The following is a 12,553-nucleotide window of genomic DNA, read 5'->3' on the forward strand; positions in this document are numbered from 1 at the left end:
ATGTTATTTACCTACTTAATTATGTATCTTGGTAGAGAAGGCAAATCAGTTTACAGAAAACATTTCCCAGTGTTTCTGAGCACAGAGCTTATTCTTACTTATTTTCAGTTTTTAAATTATGAAATACTTCAGGGTACAGAAAATAAACCAATAAAGCATTCCTCTAATCATCACCCAGAATTTTACATATTGCCGGCTCCAGTTATATTTTTAAAGATCTAAAGCATTATGGATGTGATTAGTGTCTCTTTTGTGCCCCCTGGCTTCTACAATTCCCAGAGACAGTCATTATCCTGAAGTTAATGTGTATCCTTTCCATTCATATTTTTATATTTTGACTTAATAGGTTTGACAATGATGTGTTCCTTTTATCTTTATTGACTTTAGACTATAGATTTTAAAGCCATAGAAAAGTCGAGAGAATAATATCTATAGAGCCACCGTTATGAGTTGACAGATATTAATGTTTTGTGATTTAAGCTTAATTTTTTAAGCATAAAATACTAAGTATTAGAGTTAAAGTTGAAATCTCTCTATTGCCCTCCCCAGTTCCATTCACTTTTTTCATCCTTAGAGGCAACCACTCTTCGGAAATAGGCATAAATTCTTCAAATCTGCATTCTTATACCTGACAATAGGTGTAAGGTTTATTTTGTGTGTGTTTATGTGAATGGTAACATTCTGCAACTTTTTTTTCAGTTGGTTATTTTGGAGTTTACCTATCTTAACACATACCTAATCCTTTTATCTTTACTGTTGTGGAGTACCCCATTGAATGAATAGCGATTGTTTATCCATTCTCCTGGTGGACGTTTGTGTTGCTTCTGGTTTTTTACAACTACATACATGCTGCAGAAAACATTCGTGTAAATATCTCTGTAGCAGAGGAATTCCTCAGTTCTGGGATAAGCTTATTGTTAACTATTAGAGGTTGCCAAATGACTTGTCAGAGTGTTGGTCCCAGTTTACACCTCTGCTGGAGTGTTAAACAATTACCATTTCTCTGTATTTTCCCTAACACTTGATATTATTAGCCTTTTTAAATGTTGTCATTCTGGTGGGGTAAATGGTATTTCATTTTTAATATGAATTTCTACTATTTCTGTTACAGTTGAACATCTTTTCACATCTTTATTGGCCATTTGGTTTCCTTCTTCATTGAATTTTCTGTTTATGTTTTCTGCTTATTTTTCTGTTTATACTATTGGTAAGAGTTTTTTATTAATTCTAGATAATAATCTTTGATTATATACATTATAGATATCTTCTCCCAGTATTTGGTTTATCTTTTAACTTTGTGGTATATTTTTTGTTCTATAGTTTTAAATTTTGACAGGGCTAAAGTGATTGGTTTTTTTCCCTTATGACTTTTACTTTTTATGCCCTTCTTAAAAAGGCGTTCTTCACTCGAGCATTATCAACATTTCTCTTACATTCCCTTTTAATACTTTTTGGTCATATTTTTTATATTTAGATTTTTGTTCATCAGGAATTTAATCTTGGGAATGGCGTAAAGCTAAGGATCTAATTTTATTCTTTTAGGTGAAAAGCCAGTTGTCACCATTTATTAATTAAGCCCTCTATTCCTACTGACGTGTATTGCTTCTTCTGTGGTTCACTGTGCTTTTATAGACATGTGACTCTTTCATTTCACTGGTCCTATCCCAGCTCTATACAATCTTACTTATGCTGATCTCATTAAAACTTTTGATAAGGCAGGGAGACTTACCATACCTATTCTTATTTTCCAGGGTTGCCTCTACCAACCTTGGACTTTAATAAATTTAACATTTATTACAGTTTTACACAAATTGAAATTTGTAGGATTTTCTTCTTTTACAAGAAGAACAAGATGTTTTAGATTCAGCTATTGGTTCTTTTCTAAATATATTTTCTTAATATTTATTTATTTATTTATTTATTTATTTATTTAGGTGGGGGGCATGTGCATGGGGAAAGGACGCACAGAGAGAGAGAGAGAGAGAGAGGGAGAGAATGAATGCCAAGCAGGCTCTGTGCTATCAGTGCAGAGCCATAAATGGGGTTTGATCTCACGAATGATACAATCATGGCCTGAACTGAAATCAGGAGTTGATTGCTTAACCAAATGAGTCACCCAGGCACCCTCAGCTATTGGTTCTGGGTAATCAGTGGTGTTGGTAAATGGGTGTCACCTACTATTTGTCTGGGCTTAAGGTTCAGGTTCTGCCTTTAGCTCGTAGGCCAAAATTTAAATGCTGATTTATTGGATATTTACCGTACACCACATTTGGTCAAGATACTTCCATGCCCTCTAGTATTGTGGGTGGTAATGCTGACCTGTAGGATGAGCGCTAGTGTGAAGAGGTTCTGCTTGTGTCTGAACTTTGGTGAACTGAAGCACTCAGAAAAATTACTGTTCCAGGAGATGCCTGTTTCAGTCACTATTACTGCATAACAAATCCCCCTAAAACTTAGTGGCTTAAAATAACAGTCATTTAATTACTTCTTATGGTTTCTGTCAGTTCGAAAACTTAGTGGCTTAAAATAACAACAGTCATTTAATTACTTCTCATGGTTTCTGTCAGTTCAAAGTTCAGAAGAACTGCTTGGGTGGGTAGTTCTGCCCCTGGGTCTCTTATGGAGTTGTAGTCCAATGGTGGCTGGAGCTGAACAGTGAGGGGCTGCAGTGGCTGGGGGCTGGGGTAGCTGGGGGCTGGCTGGGCATCTCTCCTCCAAGTGGTCTCTCTGGGCTGGTTTTGGTTTCTCACACAAAGTATGACAGCTTGGGATACTCATTCTGCACACATGGCTGTTGACAGCTTCAAGAGACAGACATCTAGCTCTCAGGAAGAAATGGCTTTGGCTCTTTTGAGCTAGCCTTAGAAGTCAGGCAGCATCACTTCTATCACATTCTGTTGGTTACAAAGTGAGTCATAAGCCTGTCCAGATTCCAAAAAGGGGAAATTAGACTCCATCTATTGATGGGGGAGTGGTAAGGTTCTAGAAAGGCTCTTGGGGAGATATTGTTGCAGTCATATTTGGAACTGGCCAATCTGTGGCACGATCTGTGAATTTATAAATGCATCTTGGGGTCCAAATAACCAACAAGTGACTTATAAAAACTTGAACACAACTCACATGGTGAAGACTGCCTTTGTGGTACAATAAACATTATATAAACAGAGCACAAGGAAGTGAGATAGGAGATCTAGGGATTAAGGAAGACCTAGGAAGCCTTTGGAAAAGGGGAGGATTAGGGCTGGGTACGTGGGACTGCATGTGAGAGGGCATTCAAAGATCAGGAGGCTACATGGGCACAAAGGAAGGAAGGAATGCTTAGTGTGAGAGGCTTGTGAGGAGCCTTGCACACCCACAGCGGAAAGAATAAGAGCAGTAATCAAGAGGGACCAGCTGCAAAAGTACCTCAAAAGCTTGTGATACAGAATTGATACAGAAGGAAATAGAAAGTCATTAAGCTCTTAGTGCATTTTACTTTAACACCATCCTGAGACCAACTTAAAACAATGTTAAATGAAGCATTTTAACTTGAATTTTCCTGAGATGTGATTGTAGTTTATTAAAATCTGGATGTGAATTAATCTTGTTGCAGTGTCCTGTGCCCATGTGTCGAGGGAGGTCATTCACTGCTCTCCGTAGCTCTCCTCTCACGGTTACGATGGACTGGCAGTCAATCAAGTAAGCAATCAGACTATTAAATAAAACACAGGTTTTAGATCTCTCATACTGCCAAGTAAATCTATAATATTCCTGTATTGTACTGTGATTCTTATCTGTAGGCAGTGATACAGGGTATAGTAAAAGATTTATTTCATTAAGAGTTTGTCTTGAAATGATAATTGCCTTTATTTGAAATTTGTTGTATATCATATTCCAGAAAGGATTTAAAGTGCCAGTATCATATCCTTTTGCTATTGAGCAATAGTTCATTTTGTTTCTCATTTATGTGATTCATTGAACTGGATGTAGGCCATCAAAGCTATATAATTTTCTTTCCATAATGAGCTATGAAAGAAGCATTGTTTAGAAATTTAAAATAAAGAATCCCTTAGAAATGGCATGTTTCATGTTCTCACTATCCATGACACATTTTACTATAGGTTTTTATTTTTAAGCTGTTTTTTGCAGGATGTGTGTGTGTGTGTGTGTGTGTGTGTGTGTGTGTGTGTGTAGGGGGGTATATTTTTAACCCAACAATTTATTCTATTTTATTTGGCTGTAGTCCCATACATAACTCATCCCTTGAAGTCAGAGTGCTACCCAGGAAACCTGGCTAAAACAGGAGAGAGATGGTTTTTTAAAAAAACTAAGAACCTAGAGAGAAGTGAGGTAGATTGCTACCAAGCCCTGTCCTAACTTTACCTCCTTCTGTTCTGTAAAAACTAAGACCAATATGTACAATAATTAACTGTATACTATGCTGAGATCTTCACAAACACTCTTTTACAGTAGAAGAAAGGCTTAAAAATTTTTTTTTACATTTTATTTTTTTTAATGTTTGTTTATTTTTGAGAGAGACAGAATGTGAGCCGGGGAGGGGCAGAGAGAGAGAGGGAGACACAGAATCCAAAGCAGGCTCCAGGCTCTGAGCTGTCAGCACAGAGCCCGACGTGGGGCTCAAACCCACAAATTGTGAGATCATGACCTGAGCCAATGTCAGATACTTAACTGAATGAGCCACCCAGGCGCCTCTACATTTTATTTTTAAAAAGTTTAATTCCAGCATTGGTAACATACAGTGTTATATTAGTTAGTATATATTAGTGATTGCTCGGCACTCATCATGAGAAGTGTGCTGTTAATCACCTTCACCTATTTCACCCATCCCCCAAATCCCCTCCCCTCTGGTAGTCAACAGTTCTTTGGAGTTAAGAGTCTGGATTTTGGATTGTCCCTTTTTTTCTTTATTCATTCCCCTCCCAACCCCCCTCCCACCCCCCCAACCCCGTATTCCACATATGTGTGGTATTTGTCTTTCTCTGATTGACTTATTTCACTTAGCATTATACCCTCTAGCTCCGTCCATGCTGTTGCAAATGGCAAGAATTCATTATTTTTTATGGCTGTATTTAAGAAATACAGCCATAAAATGTGATCTTGTGCTCTTTCAGTGTACAGATGTGCAAAGAAAGTCTGTAGGACTTTCACCACTGAGGGGGTAATGAGGGCCTCAGAGGAGCTCTAAGGTTCATAATAGGATAGGTGCACACAAGATCCAGGGTAATTTTCAACGTTTATTTATTTTTGGGACAGAGAGAGACAGAGCATGAATGGGGGAGGGGCAGAGAGAGAGGGAGACACAGAATCGGAAACAGGCTCCAGGCTCTGAGCCATCAGCCCAGAGCCTGATGCGGGGCTCGAACTCACGCACCGCGAGATCGTGACCTGGCTGAAGTCGGACGCTTAACCGACTGCGCCACCCAGGCGCCCCCAGGGTAATTTAATTATTTGAACAAAATCTCTTTGCTTTCTGGTAAAAATAGCAGACAAGAAAATAGGCTTAAATATTTTAATTAGGTTTGAATGATGATCTCTTGATATTAGGAAATCAAACTTAGAGAGGGATGCCATTTACATCCTTTTCTTGAATTTTTAAAAGTAAGATGTTGCTAAAGTTCATTTTGAATGAGTTATAGTAAAAATTTATTAGTATGATATTAACTTGCATTATTGTTTTATTCTGTCAACATGTAGATCTATAAAATGACTATCTGCCCTAAGCTCTTCCTGCCATTAATAGTAAATTCAATTTCATTTTTTCTGAAACTTAGCTTGGGATGGACATAAAGAATTAAATTATTGTTTCTGAGCTAGTTATTGAAATATCTGAATGAATCAAGGTGAAAGCCTTACAAAGGCCTTGCTATTGAAACAGTCCCAGTTCTGGGGGTTTATCTGTTGAAAATAGTCACAGTATGTGAAGAAATAGCTTGCTGAAAGTATGTTTTCATAGTGTTGATTTTTTTTTTTAATCGGGAGCAGCCTAAACATCTGAAGAAAATATTATAAATAAGATGGTACAGAGAATTATTGTATAACCATTAACTATGATGTTGCAGAAGAATATTTTGAAATGACATCAAAAATGTTTACAGTGTTTTTAGTAATAAAGCAGGTCGCAGAATGTTATCTATTGCACATTACTGACTTTGTTTAAAAACATACACTGGTGAACTTTAGCCTCTACTACAAAGCTGTAATCATCAAGACAGCATGGTATTGGCACAAAAACAAACACATAGACCAATGGAATAGAACAGAGACCCCAGAATTGGACCCACAAATGTACGGCCAACTAATCTTTGACAAAGCAGGAAAGAGTATCCAATGGAAAAAGGACAGTCTCTTTAACAAATGTTGCTGGGAGAACTGGACAGCAACATGCAGAAGAATGAAACTAGACCACTTTCTTACACCATTCACAAAAATAAACTCAAAATGGATGAAGGACCTGAATGTGAGACAGGAAACCATCAAAACCCTAGAGGAAAAAGCAGGAAAAAACCTCTTTGACCTCAGCCACAGCAATTTCTTACTTGACACATCTCCAAAGGCAAAGGAATTAAAAGCAAAAATGAACTATTGGGACCTCAGCAAGATGAAAAGCTTCTGCCCTGCAAAGGAAACAATCAACAAAACTAAAAGGCAAATAATGGAATGGGAAAAGATATTTGCAAATGACATATTGGATAAAGGGCTAGTATCCAAAATCTATAAAGAAATAACCAAAGTCCAAACCCAAAAAACAAAATCCAGTGAAGAAATGGACAGCAGACATGAATAGACACTTTTCTAAAGAAGACATCCAGATGGCCAACAGACACATGAAAAGATGCTCAACGTCACTCCCCATCAGGGAAATACAAATCAAACCCACACTGAAATACCACTTCACGCCAGTCAGAGTGGCTAAAATGAACAAATCAGGAGACTACAGATGCTGGAGAGGATGTGGAGAAACAGGAACCCTCTTGCACTGTTGATGGGAATGCAAACTGGTGCAGCTGCTCTGGAAAACAGTGTGGACGTTCCTCAAAAAATTAAAAATAGATCTACCCTATTACCCACCAATAGCACGACTAGGAATCTACCCAAGGGATACAGGAGTGCTGATGCATAAGGGCACTTGTACCCCAGTGTTTATGGCAGCACTTCCAACAATAGCCAAATTATGGAAAGAGCCTAAATGTCCTTCAACTGATGAATGGATAAAGAAGATGTGGTTTATATATACAATGGAATACTACTTGGTAATGAGAGAGAATGAAATCTGGCCATTTGTAGCAATGTGGATGGAACTGGAGGATATTATGCTAGGTGAAGTAAGTCAGGCAGAGAAAGATACATGTTTTCACTCATAAGTGGATCCTGAGAAACTTAACAGAACCATGGGGGCGGGGAAGGGGGGAAAATGTTACAGAGAGGGAGGGAGGCAAATCAAAAGAGACTCTTAAATACAGAGAACAATCTGAGGGTTGATGGGGGGTGGGGGAGAGGGGAAAGTAGGTGATGGGCATTGAGGAGGGCACCTGTTGGGATGAGCACTGGGTGTTGTATGGAAACCAATTTGACAATAAATTTCATATATTAAGAAAAAAAAAGGAAACCAGTTTGACAATAAATTATATTTAATATAAAAAAAACATACACTGGTGAGAAATACAAACACATGTTGAGAGTATACTGTCTAGGAAGTAAGATTGGAGTAATTGTTATTTTCTTCTTTATGTTTATCTGTGTTTTAATAAGAAAAGTTTAAATGTCTAATTTTTTAGAGCAAGGCATCCTTAGCATGTTGTGTCATTCTGAGATTTCTCATTGCAGTCTGCTAGTGTTTGAGTGTGTATTGAGGGTGAAGGTGCAGGGTTGGTGGTGGTAAAGATGGAGGAGAATCCCGAGTAAGGGTCCTTGCTCTATTTTTATTAGGATCAGGAGGCTTACAAATGTGATGGGAGTGCACAAAGAGACAGTGAAATGATGAACATTAACTCATGGGCGTGAGAGAAATGGGGTTTTGAGATATGCGGTGTTAGGGGTTTGGGCTAATACAAAACAAAATCCTGGCACCAGGCAGAAGGTTGTTTACAGTAGATGTGAGGCCCCACCTCTGTTTACCTAAACTGGTCTAGGGGACAAGAAAGACAGAGCATGCTACGTCAGGGTCAACAAGGCACCTCTCTTTAGCTAATTAGCTCCTGTGTGGGCAACTTCGCCCTGCAGCAGTCCATAGCCCTATTTACCAGTTTACCTAATTTGTTCCTTCCTTCCTGTGAAAGCAGCTTTCTGCTATTGTACTAAGTTGGGGGGGGGGGCGCGTTTCCACTCTGAACACCTAATCTTTTTAACTCATCCTCATCCTGAGATTCCCTATTCCTATACCTTTGTCCTATATTGGGACCTTTGCCCCGCTTTACCTATACTGGGGTCTTTGCCCCGTTTACCTAATCTTATTTACCTAAATTGTTTACTCAAACTTGGGTGTGTACATCCTATGGATTTCTAATTCTTTATGCCTTGTTAACCTATCAGTGCAAGCTCAGGGAATTCCTACGCTTATTCCCCACAGAAAAAAGTAATGGTAAAAAGGGAATTTTAAAAGCAAGAGAAAACAAGACAGTTACCTGCAAAGGAAACCCCATAAGGCTATCAGCTGATTTTTCAACAGAAACTTTCCAGTCCTATCTTTTTTGAGAGCCACAATTCAACTCACTGTAATTATGAAAGAAGTTTGAGAATTAAAAATAATTGGTAGTAGCCCAAGTGTCCATTGATAGACGAATAGATAACAAAGATGTGGTGTGTGTGTGTGTGTGTGCGTGCGCGTGCATGTATTTACTCATATAACGGTATGTTACTCAGCCATAAAAATGAATGAGATCTTGCCATTTGCAACAATATGGATAGATCTAGATGGTATAATGGTAATTGAAATAAGACAGAGAAAGAGAAATACCATATAATTTCCCTCATATGTGGAATTTAAGGAAGAAAAAAAAAGAACAAAGGAAAAACGAGATAAACGAAAAAACAGACTCTTAACTGTAGGGAACAAACTGATGATTACCAAAAGGGAGGGAGGTAGGAAAATGGGTAAAATATGTGACAAGGATTAAGAATATACTTAATCATGATGAGCACTGAGTAATGTATAGAATTGTTGAATCACTATATTGTATACCTGAAACTAATATAACACTGTGTTATAAATGTATGTTATCTATACTGGAATTGGTGGGGGGGTGGGGTGGGGGGGGTGGGGAGCCAGGAACATACCACAAATGCCAGCCTGACAAGTGTTGGGCTTTCAAAGCCATGGTCAGTTTAAAGCTTTTCCCATCATGTGCCAATAAAAATCCTATTGGCCCAGAAGATTTTATGAAGTCACTGTGGAAGCTGTCTAGATGGCCCTGTGGAACAAGAAAATACATGTGCCACTGGCTTCATCAAATGAGCCCCCTCAGTGGTCATTCCCAGGGCCTGGGAGGCCAAGTTGCACTTCCAGGGGCAGATACTGATTCAGTTGGTGAAAAGAAGACAGATAAGAGGCCCTGAGCTACTGGTCTCTTGCTGTACAATTAAACTGGAATATGAGTGTGGCAAAAAAAAAAAAAAAGTTTTAAGGTAATGCATGTAAATGTTTTTAAAAACTCAATCAATAGGGGTGCCTGGGTGACTCGGTTGGTTGAGCATTTGACTCTTGATTTCAGCCCAGGTCATTATCCCAGGGTTGTGGGATTGAGCCTCACATTGGGCTCCACACTGAGCGTGGAGTCTGCTTAAGATTCTCTCTCTCTCCCTCTGGCCCAATCCCCTGCTTGCATGCTCTTGCTCTCTCTAAAAAAACAAAAAACAGAAAACCTTCAATCAGTATAGAAGGCCACAGTTCCCACAATTTCTCGTCTTATACAGAATTTAGATGACACCCTTGTATGCCTTCCTTCCTTCACTTTACTCACCCACTTTCTGTGAATCATGGACGTTAGAGACGATGTGCTCGCTTTTACTTCTCAGCTATGATGTTAATTTTACATTGTCAAGAGTTATTTCTGTTTTCCTATCATAACTGTCTTCTTTGTTTATAGTTTATATCTAACAAAAACAAGAGCATTTACATTTTTATGATCAACTTTGTTCAACAAAGAACCAAGGAAGGTGATCAAATGCTAAGAAAAGGAAATGTAATTTATATCACTGGGATGTGTTTTTCGTGTGTTCTGCCCCTTAAAGGAAATGATCCAAGCATCAAAATCAAAATGAATTCTCTTTCCTTATACTCCCCTAAATTATCCCCTATTTTAATGTGCTTCATGTTTGGACTGTAACTTTGTTATTTAGCACTTTTGAAATCTTTTTGTCTATGGTGTTCTGAAGCAGTGAGAGTACATCTAAATGTGACTTCATCCTGTTTTCTCTGTTTATATATGTTTTTTCTTTTGACGCTCCCAATTAGATACATCCATTGGATTGTTCATCTGTCTTTTAACTTTTTTTCTTTTTAACTTTCATTTTCTAGTTTTCTTTGGCTTTTTCTGGTTTCTCTCCTATTAATATTTGATTTTTAGAAACCTATTTGTAATTTTCCTGATCTCACGCTTATTTTCCAGTAGGTGCCTTTTTATAGGTGCTTATTCTTGTTTTATGTGTAAGATTTTCTCAAAAACCCTTAGGCAGCTTTTTGTTTGTTTCTAATGCTCTTCTCCTCCCTGAATTATTGCCGTTTCATGATGAAATATCTGATGAGCAATGAGACATTAGTTGGAGTAGGTAGGGTGGGTTTCCTTTGCCATTTTGTGGATAGGAGTTTCTCCTCATGAGGCTTCCCCCCTGGATAAGAAGGTAGGGATTCCAACTAACAGATTTTACTATGTGAATGTGTTTTTGAATTGCAGTTGGGCTTCTCATATGCCAGAATAAGGAGGCTTTATTCTGGAACTCTGATACCCTCACTAGATGCCATAGCTCCCCACACAGAGTAGATGGATCCATTTCTTTAGCACAGTGCTGTGGTTTTTGCCAAACAGTAAAGCCTGGTTTGCTGGGATGCCCTCATTCTTTCCCTACCCCCATCCACCCACCTACCAAAAAATTATCAACAGTTCTGTGACTTGTCTTTCAGTTGATTTTCCTGTTTCGTTTCAGCCATCCACTCCTACTCTCCATTCCTGCCGACTACAACCTAGAAGCCTCTCAAGGGCTCTGCTGAGAATATTGGCTCCCACTTCTCTTGTACCCTTGTAACTTTTTCCTGTGTGTATTCTGGACTTCATTTTGTTTTATCCATTAATGCTTTCCCACTTGCTGTTTTCTAAAATTTCAAGATCTCTTGTTTATCAGTAACACCTCTGCACACCTAAAAACTTCTCTTTATTTATTTAATGACTGCCATTTTGGTGGACATTTTGGAGAGAGGCTAGGCAAGTGTATATACTCATCCCGCCATTCTTTTTAATTTTTTTTTTAAGTTTATTTTGAGAGAGAGAGTGAGAGAGCGAGCAGTGGAGGGGCAAGAAGAGAGGGAGAGAGAGAGAATCCCAAGCAAACTCCACACCAGCAGCACTGAGTGTGATTGGGGCTTGTGATCTGAACCAAAATCAAGGGATGCTTAACTGACTGAGCCACCCAGGTGCCCCTCATCCTGCCATTCTTAATTGGAAACAGCTGAATTAATTTTAGATCCATTATTGAATTTTTTTTTATTTTTACTACTCTGCCCTTTAGCTCAGTACCTTGTGGATTCCAAATAGTTGACATGTTGAAGAAATGACTTAAAGTCAGTACATAAACTGACTGAAAATTGTTTAACTTTTTAGAATCCAGGAGCTGATGTCTGACGATCAGCGAGAAGCTGGTCGGATTCCACGAACAATAGAGTGTGAACTTGTTCATGATCTTGTGGATAGCTGTGTCCCAGGAGACACAGTGACTATTACTGGAGTTGTCAAAGTCTCAAATGCTGAAGAAGGTATGGTATAACGCTTCTCATTTTGATTGTCCCTCAATAATTTGTTAGCAGTCGTCTTTTTTCTTTTTAAGGTACTTTTGAATCTACACTAGTATAGGGAAGGCTTGTTTCTTACACAGGTGAAACTTTTCCTTCAAAATAAAGGTTTATTTGTAGCTTATTGTGCCTTTCTTTTACATGCTATTCAAGTCTTTGTAGGGAAAATGAAAATACCAATTATTGTACTTCATGCTTTGAAATTTACAGGTTCTCGAAATAAGAATGACAAATGCATGTTCCTTTTGTACATTGAAGCAAATTCTGTTAGCAATAGCAAAGGACAGAAAACAAAGACTTCTGAGGATGGGTGTAAGCATGGAGCACTGATGGAGTTTTCACTTAAAGACCTTTATGCCATCCAAGAGATTCAAGCTGAAGAAAACCTGTTTAAACTCATTGTCAAGTATGTATGAGGTTATCCGAAATTTTATTATGTATATGCACCATAGGGGTGCTCTTGGCTACTAGTAAGAAAAAAACTAGTCAAAATGGTTGCAAATTACAATTCACAGGTCAAATCCAGCTAACTGCCAATTTTCATATGGCCCATAA

At 38.3% G+C, this 12,553-nt stretch overlaps 1 protein-coding gene across 2 annotated transcripts in view; it reads left to right on the forward strand.

Moving 5' to 3' along the window:
- Positions 1-12,553, forward strand: part of MCM8 (minichromosome maintenance 8 homologous recombination repair factor) — a 45,341-nt gene that overhangs the window by 11,789 nt on the left and 20,999 nt on the right. For both annotated transcript variants that reach the window (XM_030310067.2, XM_030310066.1), the window contains exons 8-10: positions 3,593-3,678; positions 11,811-11,962; positions 12,209-12,404. In XM_030310067.2, the coding sequence (XP_030165927.1) occupies positions 3,593-3,678; positions 11,811-11,962; positions 12,209-12,404 (434 nt within the window). The remainder of the gene's footprint in view (positions 1-3,592; positions 3,679-11,810; positions 11,963-12,208; positions 12,405-12,553) is intronic.

The sequence above is a fragment of the Lynx canadensis genome, chromosome A3 (assembly GCF_007474595.2).
Source record: "Lynx canadensis isolate LIC74 chromosome A3, mLynCan4.pri.v2, whole genome shotgun sequence".
In the NCBI taxonomy this organism is placed as follows: Eukaryota; Metazoa; Chordata; class Mammalia; order Carnivora; family Felidae; genus Lynx; species Lynx canadensis.